Source organism: Aotus nancymaae, unplaced genomic scaffold (assembly GCF_030222135.1).
Source record: "Aotus nancymaae isolate 86718 unplaced genomic scaffold, 86718_ANA_hifiasm-v0.15.2.pri h1tg000018l, whole genome shotgun sequence".
NCBI lineage: Eukaryota > Metazoa > Chordata > Mammalia > Primates > Aotidae > Aotus > Aotus nancymaae.
Window position 1 is genome coordinate 23,446,570 of NW_026988430.1, and position 21,074 is coordinate 23,467,643.

At 47.0% G+C, this 21,074-nt stretch overlaps 1 protein-coding gene across 1 annotated transcript in view; it reads right to left on the bottom strand.

Annotated features, from left to right (window-relative positions):
* The window catches only part of MYO19 (myosin XIX), a 41,162-nt gene that overhangs the window by 13,274 nt on the left and 6,814 nt on the right, over positions 1–21,074 (bottom strand). The window contains 9 exon segments of the mRNA XM_012445483.3: positions 37–110; positions 1,690–1,861; positions 2,299–2,389; positions 4,152–4,228; positions 4,368–4,464; positions 5,178–5,280; positions 5,853–5,922; positions 6,884–7,016; positions 19,244–19,357. Of these exon segments, the coding sequence (XP_012300906.3) occupies positions 37–110; positions 1,690–1,861; positions 2,299–2,389; positions 4,152–4,228; positions 4,368–4,464; positions 5,178–5,280; positions 5,853–5,922; positions 6,884–7,016; positions 19,244–19,357 (931 nt within the window).

Sequence of the window (21,074 nt, forward strand, 5' to 3'; positions counted from 1 at the left end):
TTCTGAAATGCTCCCAGCACAGCAAGCCCTTGCTACCTATGAAAGTGGTCCATGAGTTGGTGTCTGCACAGATGCTGCTGTTGATCACTGATACCAGCCAGTCAAACAGCCTGTTGGGGGAAGAGAGTGGACTCTGGTGAGAGAGGGTCAGGCTGAGTCCAAGGGGTGGTAAAATTGCTCCCCCTGTCAGGGTGCGATACCCTGGGGGCCTTATATTCTGAGCCTGACAGGTCAAAGCCAAATCCTCTCCTCCTGCTTCCAGCCCATCACTTCTTGACCTACTACAGATGCAGGCTATGGACATACATGTTCCCAGGTACACACAAACCTGGCATGTCCTTCCGGGAAGACTGAGCACAGGACCAGCTCAACTCCTAGGCTGGGCAGGGAATGGATTTCCCAAGTCACATGGCTCGAGACCTAGCTAATGTCTTGGGAAGGGGCAGATGGGCCTGGGTATGGTTTGTAAATAACTGAGTTCATTGAACACCCCTGCAAAACTCTACCTGTGGAGCCCAGAGCTCAAGGCCCTAGCATACCCCCTGATGCAGTCATGCACAAGTGGGCCCTCAGTCCGGAGGTCAACAATGGCATCCTCCACTCTAGAAACAGGCACAGCCCAGAGAAGATGAGGCTACCACACAAGACGCTGACATGTACAACACTATACAGAGGTTTCTTCCTCACAATTTTTCTTATAGTAATTGTTCTGCAACTTTTTTTCACTTCAGTAAATAAACTGGCTCTTTTTGCAACAGGGGCTTTGCAAATGTCTTGTCGTCAGAAGCTCACTCTATTTGTGTTCATCACACTTTACCTGCTCGTCTTGTAGTGACTTGTAGGCAAAGGCTTTTTTGACCTCAAATTGTGACCTGAAATTAGCTTTGAGGCAGTCTTGCTGAAATGGACTCAGTTTGGGCCCAGATGACCCGGGCCATTTTCAACTCAGAGGATCTTGTTCCCTCAGCAGAGCTTCTCAGGCTCTTGTGCTATTCACAAAAAGCAGGGGACCCTCTCCCCAGAAAGGTACCCAAGGTCCCATGTGCACATGTACACATACACCTATTCTGGCTCATAATTTCAGAGGATTCTAGGCCCCTTGAGGCCCTTACAAGGCCCGCCGAAGAATCTCAGAACTCAAGGTGAGAAATCATCCTTAACCACATGGCTAGAGGGTGGAGGTACCCAGGTAACATACCAGAAAAGGGCAGGACCCCACCTCCACCACTGTGCGACATGCTGTGGGCTGAGCCTCTGGCTTTACCACAATCTATCAAACTCCCAGGTGACGTACAAGGGCACAGGGAGACAGAGGGGCCCTTTCACCCAAGGATCTGAAGCTGGAACTGCGAAGGCTCCAGATCACCTTTGGGGCCTGCCTTGCCAGCAGAGGGCTGAGCAGGGTTTTTTCACCTTGCTGAGGCTAAAGCAGGCTCCTGAACTTTAATAACGAGCTGAATCCTGGCCAGGAATGTAGCAACTTTCCCACTGATAAAAAGACCACAGGCGCTGCTTGGGGAAAACCTGGGAGCCACGCTTTGCTGTGTCCAGGGGTTGGAGGAGCAGGGAGAGGAGCCAGTCTGTCTTATTCCCCACCCTGGGCCTGTGCCCATTGTGTGATGTTGTCTGGTCCAACCCCGAACAGGAGGAGCACTTGTTGGGAGGGCAGAGGCCAGAGTAACTGCTCACCTGGCGTAGATCAGTTTGGCCAGGCAGTCTCTGCGGGTGTCGCACTCAGCTCGAGGGCAGGGCTTTCGGAACAGCTGCTGCTGCCTGCCTGCCCTGATGGTTCTAATCTGCACCGTCTTCAGCAGCACATCTTCTTGAAGCCCCAGCAGCGAGGCTGCCATCCTGACAGAGCCTGGGAGGGGCAAATTCTCCTTAGGCAAATCAGTCTCCATCCAGTCCTCTTCATGAGGCACTGTGAAGTCATCACAGCGGGACCATGACTTGCCAAACTGGACAGAAGAAACCTAAGCGAAGTGACTCACCGAAGGACTCCATAAGTGGCAGTCAAAACTCAAACCCGGCACTTTCATGTACCAGTCCATGCTGCCACATATGGGACAAATCACTTTACAAACCTCTAACTCATTTTCTCATCTTTAAAGATGGGGACGATGCCGTCTGCCTCACCAGAGATGAGTGAGGAGTAAATGATCCAGGGCCGGGCCCTATGGTGGGTGGCTTAAGGGCATTAGATTCCAATTTTCTCACCATCTGGCCTTCCACCCAACCCCAGCAATGCTGGCTACCTTCCTGATGGGGCCTGCCCTATCCCACACCCTTGCCCCTCACACTTGGCATCATCCATCGGCTGGCAGGGCTGGGCTTCATCCTCGGAGGCAGCAAACTGGATATTGCCAAGGTGCAGCAGTCCAGCCAGGACCTGGAGGGGAAGAAAAGGATGGTTGGGAGCAGCAGAAGGCATGAGGTGGGCCAACTCTGGGAAGGACCGTTCTCCTGCCGAGTACGATCACAACAACAGGACAGCTCCTGATCATGGTCCAAGTGTGCCCATCTCTGCCAGGCACAATTCTATACAAGTTACGTGCACCGTGTCATTGCATCTTTTTAACAACCTGTAAGGTATGTACTACACCACTGCCTATTACAGGTGAGACTGAGGACACGTGCTTCCTGAGGGGAATGACGGGATGAGAATCCAGGCTGACTTCAGATGCCTCCTGGGGCAGCCTGTGGGGCCCTCATGCCTACCTACCCTCTACCTCTCTGCCCCCTGCTCTCTAGGAATAGATTGGTAGCTGGGGCAGGGCTGCTTCTGTGTGCCTGCTGGAGGCTTGGCTCTACTTCCTTGAGCCCGTTCACGCTGCCAGGCTTCTTAGAGCCCAGCCTGCTGGAGGAACTGTGACCTTGGTCTCTGTCTGGTGGGTGCCCCTTTCTTTGCCTTTGCACTCAGTGTTCCACACAGAGGAGCCCCCGGGGCTATAGACAGAAGCTCCCCTTGCCCCACCAAGGCCCAGCAACTTCAAAACCCTCAGACCTAGGTGGGCATGGTGGCTCCGAGCATTTTGGGAGGTTGAGGCGGATGGATCACCTGAAGTCAGAAGTTCAAACCAGCCTGGCCAACATGGTGAAACCCCCGTCTCTACTAAAAATACCAAAAACAAAACAAACAAAACACCAACCTTCAGACCTGACACAGGGACCCCACCCACCATTTTCATATGGTCCCAGGCAGAACACCTCCATGTACTACGGGTCTTCCAGCGACAACTTGCTCCGGAAGACTGCCATGCCCACGGGCAGGACTGTGGCAGAAGGTCATGCCACCCCTGAAGCACTCCTGCTCTGACTCCTAATGTTGTTCATTTATCCTGGGCTTGTCCCCAGGTGCTGTCCTTCTGTCAGGCTCTTATCTGGCAGTGCCTGAGCAACCCTCATCTGGAGGTGAGGGTCACTTACCGCTGCATTGCTACCTCCCTGAAGTGGCCTCCCTGTCTCAACTGCCAGCCCATCCTATCTATCCCCATCCTGCTGCTCTAGAGGGTGAGGAAGATGAGAGGAAGCAGTCAGCTCTATCAGCAAAGACAGAAGGGAGGCCTCCCTAGTGGGGCTGAGGGAGCCCAGCTCACCTGGGTCAGCCTCATGTCCCAGAGGACGACAGGGCACGGGTAGGGGGAAGACAGAGAGGGTGGGAATTTGGAATCACTATGTCTGGTACTCTATCACTTAGTGGTATCTGACCTTGGGCACGTCACTTTACCTCTCTGGTTTTCTCAGGCATAAAGGGAAATAATCTCCACACACACAGGACTGTTGAGAAAAACCAAGTGAGCTGAGAGGTGTGAACCTGACTTGTAAGTTTTAATGTGCTCAACAAGCGAGCGGCCTCACTCGTTCTCTCATCTGCTAACCACAGGATCTTGCTTTTGCCCCTATGGATCACTTACTGCATTCTGTACTCTAGTGCTGTGTACGCAGCACTGTTCCTTATGCCCTGTCCACCCCACCACCTGGTCTCGAGCCTCAGCAGCACAGAGAGGTGGCTGATTCCTTGCAGACAGCACAGAGGGGCCCAAAGTCCTAGATGCTCAGGGAAAGACTAACTCCAAGTCCAGGGCAGGGCTCTATGAAAGGGGCTGCCCATCATCCCTGCCAAACGTAAGTGGTGCAGCTTTTCTTCTGACCTTAAAGATGTTGTTCTGGGTAGGGGTGTCAATACCCAAATGGAGCATGGCCTCTCTGGTCACCTCAAAACAATCCTCTGAAAAAGAATCCAAGTCACAGCCCGCTGTCAGAGCCAGAGGTTGGCAGCAGCAGCAAGGGGTGAGGGAGGCAGGCTCCATGCAGAGTAGGTGGGTGATGCTGGGCCAGCACAAGATGTTGGATGGGGCTCCCCCTACCTTCTAAGCTCCTCTCTGGGTTGGGCAGCCAGGAGAAGGCAGCTCCCTCAGGGAGGTGCCACTGGAGCCTCTCGTCTTCACTGGCTCCTTTGCAAATCTGTGGAGAAGGGTGGGTGGGAGGCTGGGTAGGGGATTCGAGAAAAGCCCAGGCCTGGATAGGTGTGGGGTTGGGATAAGGAGTGAGAGATGGTAGCAACATCACAAGGCTCAGAGATCCCTGCAGAGAGCCCAGGGTAGGTACAGGGGTGAAAGATGCCATAAACATAGCCTAGATGTCTCCAACCTAACGCAAAAGAAGCCTGCTCTAGGGAAACCTGCAGTCTGTGAAGAAAGGACAAGTCCTGCCCGGGAAGACCCTTGTCTTGACTTGGGAGGCATCACCTAAGGATGCTCTGATTCTGAGAGCAAGTGAGACACCCTATCCATGCCTTGGGGGACTCCCAGCCCGATGGAAGAGGCACAACTCTAGGGAAGCCCTTATTTTGTTAGAGATAGATGCCATTCTAGGAGAGCCCATAGAATAAGGGTGACACAGCTTCCACCCTAGAGATACAGTCCCAGCCTCCAGGACCTTCTGGTCTGATGGAGAAGGTAAAACATACCCCCAGGCCACACTTGGCTCCTTGTGCTGGGAGCCAAGGCCCAGTGTGAGGTAGAAGTGTTGCATATGAAGACTGCAGGAAAGTGGTGGTTGCATCAAAAGCTAGGTGAAGAAGCCAGGCATGGACATTCTGGGGGGTTGGGGGTTGAAAGACACGGGCTCACCCCTGCCCTGCATCTAGGGGGCTGTGGGTCCCATTTGGCACAAACCTGATAGAAGATGTGGAAGTTCCTCTCACTGAAAGCCTGGCAGACCACTCGAGTTTTCTCTAGGAGGTAGGTCTGGACTGCAGCTCCAACCATCTGCTGAGCCCTGGGGCACAGACGGGGCACACACGGGCAGAGCCCATTAGCTGCCCATTCATTCAATAGCCACGTCTGGCAATTTGGGTGTGCCAGATTGCCTGCCACCTAGCAACAAACTGCCAAGCTCTTCTCCTTAGCCAATGGGCACTGAGGGCTGGGGACCACTCAGAATGTCCTTGGGTGTCCTGGAATATTCCCCTGCATCTAGCTCAGGTGGACAGGGCGAAGGCCTCTGCACATCACTTTGCTCCACCCCAAGACAGGAGTCGAAGTCCCAGCTTCAAGCTCAGGGATATGGCCCAAAAAGGTGGCAATTTACCTAGGCGTCCCTGAGCAAGGGTAGAAGCCAGGAGGAACACAGGCCTGAATAAGTGCACTGCCCTAGGGCTCCCCAAGGGGAGAGGAGCTGTAGTTCTCCAGGTGTGAAGATCACTCTCAGGGTTCACACCTGAGGTAAACACACACAGCAGGAAGAGTAGGGTTTTGCCCACAGGGGTGTCCTAGGCCAGATACTGCCCCAGCCACTTCCAACCTCCCCACTCCGGTCCTCCCACTAGCCAGGATGAAAGCAGCTGTTACCTGTTCAGCTGGAGCTGGATGAACTTCCCAAAGCGACTGCTGTTGTTATTCCTCAGCGTACACGCATTCCCTACAGATCACACCTATGTTTATTCCACTCCCCTGGCTGTGCAGAGTCCTCATAAGCCAAGGTGGCTGCAGCTCTCTGGGGGTCATGTCCCTATGCTCAGGTCACCTAAAGGCCCCTTTGTTGGTTTTCATATTACAAGGGGGCAGGACTAAGAAATGGGCCCTCTTTAGCAAGTGGGATTCAGGGGAGTTAGAAGAACTTCCTGGCAAGAAATTGGAATGAGCAAGCCTAGGTAGTCAGGGACTCTTTTTTGAAGGGAAAGGTCAAAAACAATCAGCTATCACTATTGACTGTAGGCAGGAAGGCACATCTGGGTTCCAGTGCCAACACAAATACTAATTGCCTTGTATCCCTAGACAAGTGCCCTTCTTTGAACCATCAGGAAACTGGATAGAAAGACAGAATTTGGGCCGGGCACAGTGGTTCACACTTGTAATCCCAGCACTTTGGGTGGCTGAGGTGGGTGGATCACCTGAGGTGGGGAGTTCAAGACTAGTGTGACCACCATGGAGAAACCCCGTCTCTACTAAAAATTAGTCGGACATGGTGGTGCTTGTAGTCCCAGCTACTAGGGAGGCTGAGGCAGGAGAATCGCTTGAACCCGGGAGGCAGAGGTTGCAGTGAGCCGAGATCGTGCCACTGGGCAAAAAGAGCGAATCTCCGTCTCAAAAAAAAAAAAAAAAAGAATTTGGACAAGCTAAGCCACCAGGTCTTCTCTAGCACCACTGGTATGTGTGCCTAGGCTGGAAGGAGGAGAGAAGGACTGAATGACATTACCTCTGTTAGAAGGATGCTGAGTACTAGTACTAGGGAACATGTTGGGGATCTGAGGCAGTGAAGGATGCACTCATCCTCCAACCTCACCCAAGAGAGGGTCTCAAAAAACTGCCCCTCTCCCTGGAAGGTGGAAAATCCCAGAGGAAATGGGACTGAGATACTGTGCAAAGGAGCCCGAGCTCACCAAAAGCTTCCATGACAGGGTTGGAGTTCAGGATCCTCTGTTCTATCCTCTCTGCAATCTTGTGGCTCTCCCAAGATGTGGGTGAGGCGGCCACCACAGCATAGAACTTCATTAGGCAGCGAGACGTCCATGTCTGTGGCAGAAATAGCCCTGTGGGAACTGTATCCACATTCCCACCCACTTCTGAGCCTGCCTGAGAGAACAGTGCCCACCAGAGCTCTCTTCTCCACCAGCATGTTGCTGACAAAACAGGTGAAGGCAGAATTCAACCCTAGCCTTAGGCAAGGCACCTCTTCTACCTGTGTTTGTAAAATGGGGGTGCACACCTGCTTCTTCTACCTACAGCAGATACACAAAGAAACAAGGGGGTCAGGGATAGAGAAGGAATAATCCTCCTGACCTGAGCAGGCTATGAGGCCTCTGTGTCAGTGAGGCCTCACCACTAATACTGATTACTCTGTGGCAGGCATTGAGCTATCAAGGCTTTCTGTGTATGTTTTTTGCAAACTCTGCAAAGGTGTGAATATACGATTGTTTATAAAACGGTGGCCAGGCATGGTGGCTCACACCTGTAATCCCAGCACTTTGGGAGGCCGAGGCGGACAAATCACGAAGTCAGGAAATCAAGACCATCCTGGCTAACATAGTGAAACCCCGTCTCTACTAAAAATACAAAACATTAGCTGGGCATGGTAGCACACACCTGTAATCCCAGCTACTCGGGCGGCTGAGGCACGAGAATTGCTTGAACCCGGGAGGTGGAGGTTGCAGTGAACTGAGATTGCATCACTGTACTCCAGCCTGGGCGACAGAGCAAAACTCCGTCTCGGAAAAAAAAAAAAATATATTGAAGATCAGCGCATCTACTCAGTGACAGGGCTCCAATTTATACCCAAGTAGTTTGATTTTTTTTCTTTTTTTGAGATGGAGTCTTGCTCTGTTATCCAGGCTGGAGTGCAGTGGTGCAATCTTGGCTCACTGCAACCTCTGCCTCCTGGGTTCAAGAGATTCTCCTGCCTCAGCCTCCTGAGCAGCTGGAATCACAGGCCCACACCACCACTCCTGGCTAATTTTTTGTTTCTTTTTTTTTTCCAGACAGTCTCCCTCTGTCACCAGGCTAGAGTGCAGTGGCATGATCTTGGGTCACTGCAACCTCCGCCTTCCAAGTTCAAGTGATTCTCCTGCCTTAGCCTCCCGAGTAGCTGGGACTACAGGCGTGTGCCACCATGACTGGCTAATTTTTGTATTTTTAGTAGAGATAGGGTTTCACCATGTTGGCCAGGATGATCTCGATCTCTTGACCTCGTGATCCACCTGCCTCGGCCTCCCAAAGTTTTGGGATTACAGGCGTAAGCCACTGCACCCAGCCTAATTTTTTGTATCTTTAGTAGAGATGGGGTTTCACTGTGTTGGCCAGCTTGGTCTCGAACTCCTGACCTCATGATCCACCTGCCTCGGTCTTCCAAAGTGCTAGGATTACAGGCGTGAGCCACCGCGCTCGACCCCAAGCAGTCTAATTTTAAACTTCATACGCTTTTGTTTTTAATCAGCTGAAGTGAGGTATACTTTAATTTTAACTTCTAATTGTTTGTGGCTAGGACATAGAAATACACTTAATCTTTATATATTGACATTGTATCCTATCATTTCACTAAATGCTCTGCAACTTTTTAGTTATAGTAAGGTAGCAACTTTTTAGATTCTTTAGATATTTCTTTGGGGTCAGAGATGTTTCCTCTCTTCTGTCTTCTGAAAGAATTTATGTAGAACTGGTAACTTCCTTAAATGTTTGGTAGAATTAAAACGTGAAGACACCTGGGCCTAGAGCTTTCTCTGTGGAAAGGCTTTTAACTATGACTTCAATTTCTTTGAGAAACAGGGGCTATTGAGGTTATAGTTCTTCTTGTGTGATCTTTAGCAGTTTGTATTTTTCAAAACATTTCTCCATTTCATCTAAATTGTATAATTTCTTGGCATAAAGTTATTCAAAATATTATTTTAATCTGTAATATCTGTAGTGATGGCTAATATTGGTAATTTGCATCTTTTTTTTTTATTTTTAATAAGTCTGACTGAAGGGTTTTTTGTTGTTGATGAGACAAAGTCTTGCTCTGTCGCCCAGGCTGGAGTACAGTGGCACAATCTTGGCTCACTGTAACCTCTGCCTCCTGGGTTCAAGCCATTCTCCTACTTCAGCTTCCTGAGTAACTGGGATTACAGGTGCCTGCCACCACACCCAGCTAATTTTTGTATTTTTAGTAGAGATGGGGTTTCACCAGGTTGGTCAAGCTGGTCTCAAACTTCTGACCTCAGGTGATCTACCCACCTCAGCCTCCCAAAATGTTGGGATTACAGGTGTGAGCCACAGTGCCCAGCACAAGTTATTATTTTATTAATCTTTTCAAATAATTATTTTATTCATCTTCACTTTTTCCCTTCTTCTGCTTACTTTGGGTTTATTCTGTTCCCCTCTAGCTTCTTAAGGTGTGCCACAGACTGAATTGTGTCCCCCTCAAATTCATATTTTGAAGCCCTCACTCCCAGTGTGACTGCATTTGAAGATAGGATCTTAAGGAGGTAATTAAGGTTAAATGAGGTAATGAGGCTGAGTGTGATGGCTCCCGCCTGTAATCCCAGCACTTTGGAAGGCTGAGGTGGGCAGATCACAAGGTCAGGAGTTTGAAACCAGCCTTGACCAACATGGTGAAACCCCGTCTCTACTAAAAATGCAAAAATTAGCTGGGTGTCATGGCATCTGCCTGTAATCCCAGCTACCAGGGAGACTGAGGCAAGAAAATCACTTAAACCCAGGGGGCAGAGGTTGCAGTGAGTTGAGATAGTGCCAGTGCACTCCAGCCTGGGCAACAGAGCAAAATTCTGTCTCAAACAAACAAAAAACCAACAAGGTAACGAAGGCAGGCTCTAATCCGATAAGACTGTAGCTTTGGCCGGGCTTGGTGGCTCATGCCTATAATCCCAGTACTTTGGGAGGCCGAGGCGGGCAGATCATGAGGTCAGGAGTTCAAGACCAGCCTAACCAACATGGTGAAACTCCATCTCTACTGAAAATACAAAAATTAGCCAGGCGTGGGCATGTGTCTGTAATCCCAGCTACTCAGGAGGCTGAGGCAGGAGAATCGCTTGAACCTGGGAGGCGGAGGTTGCAGTAAGCCAAGATTGCACCACTGCACTCCAGCCTGGGCAAGAGAGCAAGACTCTGCCTCCAATTAAAGAAAAAGAAAAAGGACTGTAGCCTATAAGAGATTTCTTTCTCTCTCTCTCTTTACCTGTCATATGAGAACACAGGAAGATGGCAGTCCACAAACCAGGGTGAGAAACCTCACTAGAAGCCAAGCATGCTGGCACCCTATCTTGGACTTCCAGTCTCAAGAATTGTGAGAAAATAAATTCCTGTTGTTTAAGCCACTCAGTTGTGGCATTTTGTTATGGCAGCCCAAGTTGACTAATGCAAGGTGAAAACTCAGATCATTGATCTGAGATGTTGTGTTTTCATTTTATTAATTCAAACTTTTTTGAGACAGAGTCTTGCTCTGTCGCCAGGCTAGAGTGCAGTGGTGTGATCTCGGCTCACTGCAACCTCCGCCTCCTGGGTTCAAGCAATTCTCCTGCCTCAGCCTTCCGAGTAGCTGGGACTACAGGCACGTGCCACCGTGCCTGGCTAATTTTTGTATTTTTTAGCAGAGACAGGGTTTCACCATGTGGCCAGGATGGTCTCGATCTCCTGATCTTGTGATCCACCCGCCTCGGCCTCCCACAGTGCTGGGATGACAGGCGTGAGCCACCATGCCTGGCCTTAGTTCAAAATATTTTCTAATATCAACTTGGTGATGAAATTTCAGACAAGGCTGGGTGTGGTGGCTCGCATCTGTAATCCCAGCACTTTGGGAGGCCAAGCCAGGCAGATCACTTGAACTCAGGAGTTTGAGACCAGTCTGGCCAACATAGTGAAACCCTGTCTCTACTAAAAATACAAAAATTAGCCAAGTGTGGTGGCGTGTGCCTGTAATCCCAGCGACTGGGGAGACTGAGGCAGGAGAATCACTTGAACTCAGGAGGTGGAGGTTGCAGTGAGCCGAGATCACACTACCACACCCCAGCCTAAGCCTGAGTGAGAGTCCATCTAAAAATATATATACACATATATATTTCCCCTTAGAAGATAATCACGCTAAGGAAAAAATGGTAACGATGTTTATATGATAGCATGGCATCATTCAAATGCTGAATTTAATCAAAGACAAGAAAAAAGGAACTAAGATCACATGGAACAATTTAAAAAATAACAAGACGGTAGATTTAAACCCAGGCATAGTGATATATGTGTGTGTGTGTGTATTTTTTTTTTTTTTCTAATACCATTGTGATTTTCTCAAACCCATAGGCTATTAGAACTGTGTTGTTTGCCGGGCGCGGTAGCATGTGCCTGTAGTCCCAGCTGCTCGGGAGGCTGAGGTGGGAGGATTGCTTGAGGCCAGGAGTTCTGGGTTGTAGTGCGATATGCCGATCGGGTGTCCATACTAAGTTCAGCATCAATGTGGTGACCTCCCGGGAGCGGGGGACCACCAGGTTGCCTAAGGATGGGCAAACTGGTCCAGGTCAGAAATGGAGCAAGTCAAAACTCCCATGCTGATCAGTAGTGGGATCGCGCCTGTGAATAGCCACTGCACTCCAGCCTGGGCAACCTAGCGAGACCCCGTCTCTTTAAAAAAAAAAAAAAAAAAAAAAAAAAAGGCCGGGAGCGGTGGCTCACGCCCGTAATCCTAGCACTTTGGGAGGCCAAGGTGGGTGGATCACCTGAGGTCAGGAGTTCAAGACCAGCCTGGCCATCATGGTGAAACCCTATCTTAAAAAAAAAAAAAAAAAAAGTCTGTTGTTTTATTTCCCAATTAGTTAGGATTTTCTAGGTTTCTTTGTCGTTTATTTGTAGGTCAATTCTATTCAGGTCAAAGAACACAGTTTGTATAATTTTAATCTTTTTTCTTTTTTTAGATGGAGTCTCACTTGCTCTATGCAAGTAGCTGGAACTACAGGCACATGCCACCATGCTTGGCTAATTTTTGTATTTTTTTGTAGAGATGGATTTTCTCCATGTTTACCAAGCTCGTCTTGAACTTAAGCAATCCCTCCGCACCTTGGCCTCCCAAAGTGCTGGGATTACAGGTGTGAACCATTGTGCCAGGCTTCAAAATGTAATTTTGATTTTATGTATTTCTCCTTTCAATGATATCAGATTTTTTACTTTGTGTATTTTGAATCCGTAATTAGGTACATACGTGTGCAGAACTGTTTTCTTGATGAATTCACCCATTTATCATTATGAAACATCTCATCCTTAGTAATATTCCTTGTTCTAAAATCTTTGTTCCATATTAATGTAATCACTTCAGCTTTCCTTTAGGAGTATTAGGATGTTATTTTTTCCATCCTTTTAGTTTGAACTTATCTATGAGTAGACCACTTATATTTATAATTATCACTATGCCTGGGTTTAAATCTACCATCTTATTTTTTATATTGTTCCATGTGATCTTAGTTTCCTTAATTCTTTTATTGCCTTTGATTAAATTCAGCATTTTAATGATTCCATTCTACCATATAAGCATTGTTACCATTTTTGCTTTAGATTATCTTCTAAAGAGACAAAAATATAAGATTTTACATCTGTGATACTAAAACTTATTTCTTGTGTAGATTCAAAAATTCATCTGGTTTTCATATTCTTTTGGACTAAAGAATTTCCTTTATCATTTCTTGCAGTGCAGGCCTGCAGGCAATGAATTCCCTCAACTTCTATTTGTCTGAAAAAGTCTTTATTTCACTTTCATTTTTGAAAGATATTTTTGCTGATAAAAAAATCTGTCAACCTAGAATTCTACTTTTTCCTTTCAGCATTTTAAAGGTGTCACTCTATTATTTGCGGGCTTGCAGTTTTTGTCAAGATTCCTATTGTCATTCTTATCTTTGTTCCTTTTCATGTAATATTTATTTTCCTGGCTTCAAGATTTTTTTCTGTTTTTTTTTTGAGATGGAGTTTCACTCCGTCGCCCAGGCTGGAGTGCAGTGGCACGATCTCGGCTCACTGCAACCTCCTCTTCCCAGGTTCAAGTGATTCTCCTGCCTCAGCCTCCCAAGTAGCTGGGATTACAGGCACCTACCACCATGCCTGGCTGATTTTCTGTATTTTTAGTAGAGATGGGATTTCACCATGTTGCCCAGACTGATCTCGAACTCCTGACCTCCAGAGATCCACCTGCCTCAGCCTCCCAAAGTGCTGGGATTACAGGTGTGAGCCACTGCACCCGGCCCTTAAGATTTTTCTTCTTATATTTAGTTTTCAGGACTTTGACCATAATGTGCCTTAATGTTTTTTCTTTGTATTCATCCTACTTGGTATTTTTTGAGCTTCTTGATCTGTGCTTATCAAATCTTTGGTTAATTTTGTAAAAATATGACTTCTGACCCATGTCCTCTTTCTACTCCTGGGACACCAATTACAAGTACAGTTGACCCTTGAACAACACATGTTTGAACTGCATGGGTCCACTTGTACATGGATTTTTTTCAATAAATCTCTCCTGCCTCCCCTTCTATTATACTACTTCCACTATTTCTGCCACCTTTGAGACAGCAAGACCAAGCAAGACCCTCCTCTTCCTCCTCAGCGTACTCAAAGTGAAGATAATGGTGATGAAGACCTTTATGAGGATCCACTTCCACTTAAGTAGTAAATATATTTCTTCCTTATGACTTTCCTTTTTTTTGAGACGGAGTTTCGCTCTTGTTACCCAGGCTGGAGTGCAATGGTGCGATCTCAGCTCACCGCAACCTCCGCCTCCTGGGTTCAGGCAATTCTCCTGCCTCAGCCTCCTGAGTAGCTGGGATTACAGGCAGGTGCCACCGTGCCCAGCTAATTTTTTGTATTTTTAGAGACGGGGTTTCACCATGTTGACCAGGATGGTCTCGATCTCTTGACCTCGTGATCCACCCGCCTCGGCCTCCCAAAGTGCTGGGATTACAGGCGTGAGCCACCGCACCCGGCCCCCTTATGACTTTCTTAATAACAGTTGCATTTCTCTAGATTATAAGAATACAGGACGTAAGACATATAACATACAAAATATGTATTAACTGACTGATTTGTAAGGTTTCCAGTCAACAATAGTTAATCAGCAGTTAAATTATATGAGATTTTCAACTGCATGGGGAGTTGGTGTCCCTAATCCATGAGTTGTTCAAGGGTCAAGTGTATGGCCTACCATTTGATATTGTACTACAGTTCTTGGATGCAATTTTTTTTTTCAATTTGGATAGTTTCTATTCACCAACCGTCAAGTTCACTAATGCATTCTTCTGCATGTCTAGTCTGTTAAGCCCAAATATTTATCATGTTTTAAATTTTTATCATTTCCATTTGATTCTTTATCATTTCCACCTCTCTGCTGAAGACACTGAAGGAATCTTTTCTGGAGACACCAATAAGCTCATGGGAAGTTCCGGCTTTTAGGGTCCTACAAGTTTAAAAAGCTACCTACAGTGTGGCCCCATTGGTTGACAATCTTATCCATAAACATAGATTCTAATCAGTTGCTTAATGCCTTCTTTTCTTTTGTGTTTTTTTTTTTGAGATGGGGTCTCACTCTGTCACCAGGCTGGAGTGCAGTGGTGCAACGTGGGCTCATTGCAACCTCTGACTCCCTGGTTCAAGCAATTCTCCTGCCTCAGCCTTTAGCTGGGATTACAGGCACCCACCACCACACCCAGCTAATTTTTGTATTTTTAGTAGAGACAGGGTTTCATCATGTTGGTCAGGATAGTCTTGATCTCTTGACCTTGTGATCCGCCTGCCTCAGCCTCCCAAAGTGCTGAGATTATAGGAGTGAGTCACCACGCCTGACCCTACTGCCTTATTTTCAAATATGAACAGATATTCAAAGATTAACTATTTCATAACCCCTTTTTACGTGAATGACAAACATCATAAATGTTAGAAAAAAACTAAAACTCACAATTAAAATGTTTAAGAAATATTCAAAGTTTCAAAGAATTGGAAGGTAAAGAAGAGAGTATCTCCCAGAATATTAAACAAATAAAGAGAAAGGAGGGGCCGGGTACAGTGGCTCACGCCTGTAATCCCAGCACTTTGGGAGGCCGAGGCGGGTGGATCATGAGGTCAAGAGACTGAGACCATCCTGGTCAACATGGTGAAACCCCGTCTCTACTAAAAATACAAAAAATTAGCTGGGCATGGTGGCGCGTGCCTGTAATCCCAGCTACTCAGGAGGCTAAGGCAGGAGAATTGCCTGAACCCAGGAGGCGGAGGTTGCGGTGAGCCGAGATCGCGCCATTGCACTCCAGCCTGGGTAACAAGAGTGAAACTCCATCTCAAAAAAAAAAAAAAAAAAAAAAAAGAGAAAGGAGGATAGGTGAGAAAATTATGAGTATTAGACAACTAACCCAATTTCCTAACAGAAGTTCCAGAAGGAGAAAACAGGGGAGGAAATTATTAGATATAATATAAAAATACTTTCCTGAACAAAAGGACACGAGTTTCCAAGTTAAAAAGACCCAGGGCCGGGCACGGTGGCTCACGCCTGTAATCCCAGCACTTTGGGAGGCTGAGGTGGGAGGATCACCAGGTCAGGAGTTTGAGACCAGCCTGACCAAAATGGTGAAACCCCACCTCTGAAAAAACAAAAGGACCCACATGAAGTACCCAGTATAATAAGTGAAGGCTATACCACAACACAGCACTATGAATTTTAATACCTAAAAGCTTTGAAAAAGAAAAAGCAAGCTGCAGTGTCTCAAGCCAGTTGTCCTGGCGCTTAAGACAAGGCTACGCGTTTGAGGCCAGGCTGGGAAACATAAGAACCTCTCATTCATTTAGGGAAAAAAAAAAAAAAAAAATCACCATCATATGAAAATAAAACCTTGGCTGGGCGTGGTGGCTCACGCCTGTAATCCTGGCACTTTGAGAGGTTGAGGGGGGTGGATCACAAGGTCAAGAGATCAAGATCATCTTGGCCAACGTGGTAAAACCCTGTCTCTACTAAAAATACAAAAATTAGCAGGGCGTGGTGGCACGAGCCTGTAGTCCCAGCTACTCGGGAGACAAAGGCAGGAGAATTGCTTGACTCTGGGAGGCGGAGGTAGCAGTGAGCAGAGATTGTGCCACTGCACTCCAGCCTAGCAACAGAGTTTAACTGTTTAATTAAAAAAAAAAACAAAAAACCTCTATATTCAGAAAGAAAATGATTTCTAAGCTGGAATTATAAAACAGCCAAAATATTAATCAAATTTGAGACAGAATAGACATTTTCAGATGTGCAACAATTTGTCCTCCATGTCCCTTGTTTAGGAAACCACTAAAGAATATGGTTCATGCCGGGCGCGGTGGCTCACGCCTGTAATCCCAGCACTTTGGGAGGCCAAGGCGGATGGATCACGAGGTCAAGAGATCGAGACCAGCCTGGCCAACATGGTGAAACCCCGTTCTACTAAAAATACAAAAATTAGCTGGGTGTGCTGGTGGTCTGTCTGTAATCCCAGCTATTCGGGAGGCTGAGGCATGAGAATCATTTGAACCTGGGAGGTGGAGGTTGCAGTGAGCTGAGATCATGCCACTGCACTCTAACCCGGCTGACAGAGCGAGACTGTGTCTCAAAAAAAAAAAAAAAAAAAAAAAAATGCAGAAAACATGACGCCTGTAATCCCAGCACTTTGGAAGTCAAGGACGGTGGATCCCGAGGTCAGGAGTTCGAGACCAGCCTGGCCAACATGGTGAAACCCCATCTCTATTAAAAATACAAAAAATTGGGCCGGGCGCGGTGGCTCACGCCTGTAATCCCAGCACTTTGGGAGGCCGAGGTGGGTGGATCACGAGGTCAAGAGATCGAGACCATCCTGGTCAATATGGTGAAAACCCCGTCTCTACTAAAAATACAAAAAATTAGCTGGGCACGGTGGCGCGTGCCTGTAATCCCAGCTACTCAGGAGGCTGAGGCAGGAGAATTGCCTGAACCCAGGAGGCGGAGGTTGTGGTGAGCCGAGATTGCGCCATTGCACTCCAGCCTAGAGCGAAACTCCGTCTCAAAAAAAAAAAAAAAATACAAAAAATTAGCTGGGCGTGTTGGCAAGCGCCTGTAATCCCAGCTACTTGGGAAGCTGAGGCAGGAGAATCGCTTGAACCGGGGAGGCGGAGGTTGCAGTGAGCCGAGATCGTGCCATTGCACTCCAGCCTGGGCAACAGTATGAGACTCCGTCTCAAACAAACAAAAAAAACAAAATAAAGAGAAAGTCATGGACTCCCACCATGGGGGACTTATCCTAGGACAGATGAGAATCTGGGGATCTGCAGAGTGAGGCAGAGAAGCTTCTATGCAACTGCTGTGTGGCAGCAGCCCTTGGCAGCCACCACTTCAGACAGGAGAAAGAGATCTATCTGATCTGAGAGCTCTAGGAAGGGCATCTCCAATATAAGAACCTGATTTGCTTCCCAGTTTGACAGCTCTAGGAAGGGCATCTCCAATATAAGAATCTGATTTGCTTCCCAGATTTGGTGACAAGTCTGGTAGTGAGTTAATAATGGTATATAAAAACTAAACAAGTGAAAAAATGGGCAATTATTTATTCTTTATTTCACTTGCCCCACTTTTTCCCTGGTTTAGTTTTTGTATACCACTATTAAACTAAACAGGGAAAATAGAGGGAATATAAAAATTATACAAGAATATATAGTATATGGCTCTGCTAGGAATATAAACATGACCATAACCATGTAAATACTACTTATTAACTTAATTAGAAATTATGAAATAATTGTATGTAGAATATGTATTTGGGGGCAGGGAAATAAGGGTTATATCCTCATCAAAGTAGGAGGTGAACAGATAAGGTCCAAAATTAAAGTCAGTAATAATATCAGTAGTAGTTTAAAAATATGGATGTAACCACCCAAATAAACTGATAAAAGATGTCCAAGTAACTGCATCTGGAGATACGAAACAAGGTTGAGAGATATGGAGCAGGTTTGCTGTTTTTCTTTATAAGCCTTGTAGTATTGCTTGATTTTTTGAACTATGTAACTACATTACTATTAAAAATAAATTTTTGAAAATACACCAGGCCTAGCCCAGGGCTACAATGGCTGCTTAATAAAGGGTTATCAAGCTCTGGTTGCATGAGTCTTGGGCCAGGTTCAGCTTCAGTTCCCCAGAGCAATTCTAGGTGACAAGGCCTTGTTGAGAAGCTGGGCATCAGCCACCTCACTAGCTGGTACAGCTCCTAGAGATCCCCTCCTAACCAAGTCCAAGCCCTCATCCTTGCAACTTACCGTCTTTGTTTCCTTGTCTTTCTCAGTGGACTAAGAGCCCCCTGAAAGCTACATGTTGTATTTTTCATATCTGTTCCTCCAGGAGGAACAGTGCCCACCTCTCAGTGCCCAGCCAGAAGTCTAGAACCTGGCAAGTTCTCAGTGTTCAGCAATTCTTATATGTGAGTGAAGACAGGACAAGTTTATAGTCCAAAGAGTTCCTCATGAAGGTAAAAGTGTTGTGGAAAGGGCGAGGCAGCTGGGTGAGTCTTGTCAAGAAGGTGGCAAGGCCTTGGCCAATAGTCTCCTCTGACCAGCTGTGCAACTCCTCACTCATCTGTGTGCAAGATCTTGTCTCACCTATTGTGGGCTGTTACCCAGGAGGCCACGTGGCCACACCAGGAGCTTCTGTCCTCCCCACCACCTGGCCCAATGCACTGCCCTTGCCACCATGGGCAACCCAGAGGGTTCAGGTGATCACTCCAATAAACCCTTTCCCACTAAAACCCCAGCTACTTTGGAGGAGCATTGCCACGTGCCAAGCTTGCCACCAAGAGCTGTATGTGCAGTGACTCATTTAACTCTCACAGAAGTCCTATGAGTCAGGTGTTGGTCCTCACCTCCCTTCCATTTTACAACTGGAAGAACTGAGAGCTTTGCAGAAGCTAAGTACCTTTCTGATGTGCTCTTAACCACTATGCTGGAATCTCCAGCAGCTTACTTTTGTTTCCAGTGGTGTCAGAGCTAGGAGAGACTTTTGATGAGAAAGTAAGGCTCAGAAAGGAAGCTTCATTCCTATCTCACCCAGGGTGATGGCAGAGCTAGCAGTAGAGCCTGGACTGGAATCCTGTCTCTTGATTTCTGGCCCAGTGCCAGACCACCACTGTGCACCAACCCCAGCTTCGACCAACCTATCTGGGAATGACTAGGCAGCAAACAACTCCACAGGGAAGGGCAAGAAATGACCCCTGCCTCCCTGCCCACCCAAGCAGTCATGAGTTGACAGGATGGGAAAGACGTCCACCTACCTTTCCAGCACCACTCTCTCCACTGACAACAATAGACTGGTTGACTGGCTCAATCAGGCTCTTGACATTTCTGTAGGTCTGTTCACCCACAGTGAACACATGGGGCTTCAGTTTCTGAAACATCAAAGAGTGAAAGGTCATGTGAGGGAACGCCTGTTTTTCAAGAAGTGGTTGAGTCAATGATGACTGAGCTGGGGAGACTGCCAATAGCAGTGTTGGGATGCTTCCTCCAGAAAATGATGCCAAGGTGTCAGCCTAACTTTAGGACCCCTATGTTGACTTTAACCTACTCATCTTCTCTCAGCCTACAACCAGTGCTAGCTTTGACTGGTTTATGACATTAACACTTTATACTCCCATGTTATCTTGCTTTGTCTTATCCTTCTATTACTTTATATGATTATACTTTGCAATTTGCAAAGGTCTTACAAACTACTGCCTAATAAGTCTGCGCATTAATTGGAAAGATAACCCTGTTTTATAGATGAGGAATGTGAGGTTCAGAGGAGCTAAATAACCTTTCAAGGTCACTCAGCAAGGAAGTATATCCATGTGATTCAAATTCCAAAGCCACTGTTCTCCTTTTCTTCAACAACTATTAATTGTCCTCAATGTACTGGGCATCAATCAAGCTGGATGCTGAGGAAACAGAGGGGACTACAACTTGGCTTTTGCCTTTGAGACGGCAGGGCAGACAGCCAGTGAGATAGGGCTCTCAGAACAGACTTTCCCTGGATTCTAACTAGACACCTCATCATGCATGAACTTCTGGAGGGCCAGACCATCACCACGATGCCTAGCTAGCCCAGTCAGCAGTGATTACTCACCCACAGCTTGCTGAGGGAGAAGGCAACTGTTCCATATGATGTCAGAGCCATCCCTCTCTACACCTGCCCTTGCCCCAGGCACCTATCACCTGGAGGGATACAAAACCTCCAACTGTTCTCTCTGCCTCCTATCTCACTTTCTTGAGCCCAACTCCCAAAGTAATTATTCGCCTAATGGGTTCTGTTCCCAGTCTCACTTCTACCTGGATGAAGAAGCTCTGCAGATTCTCTGCCTGCTATGGTGCTTCAGACTCTTCATAAACAGCCCTGGCTTTCTCATCTTCCTGCTCTCATCTACTCCCTCTTGCCCCTAAGGCCAAAGCCTCCCTCCTGCCAGCAAGTTTTCTCTCATCTCTCTCTCAACGTATCATGCACTTTTATACCAACAAGATCATCATCTGTCTGTACCTCCACCACCCCACCCAAAATAATTTATCCTCTTCTTAGTAAAAGAATAAGTTACTTTCCTCAGTAGAGATAAACATGTGCTGAATTTTCCAGGGCAATCCTTATCGTGTACAATTTCTTTATTTTCTAAAAAGGTAGTTTTGTTGGACGTGGTGGCTCATGCCTGTAATCCCAGCACTTTGGGAGGCTACAGCAGGTGGATCACTTAAGGTCAGGAATTTGAGACCAGGCTGGCCAACATGGTGAAACCCCATCTCTACTAAAAATTCAAAAGTTAGCTGGGCATGGTGGCAGGCACCTGTAATCCCAGCTACGCAGGAGGCTGAGGCAGAGAATCGCTTGAACCTGCGAAGAGGAGGCTGCAGTGAGTCGAGATCACACTACTGCATTCCAGCCTGGGCGACAGGGTGAGACTATCTCAAAAATAAATAAATAATAAAAATAAAAAGGTAGTTTTTAAAATACAAATATATAATACTTTTACAAATATTTTATTAATAAAACTGCCAACAAAAAAATCCTGTCTCTATTTTAGATTCCAAACTCAAACAAGTATTTATTTCCCACTTTGTACCTTCTGTCCTGTAGTCAGTTCT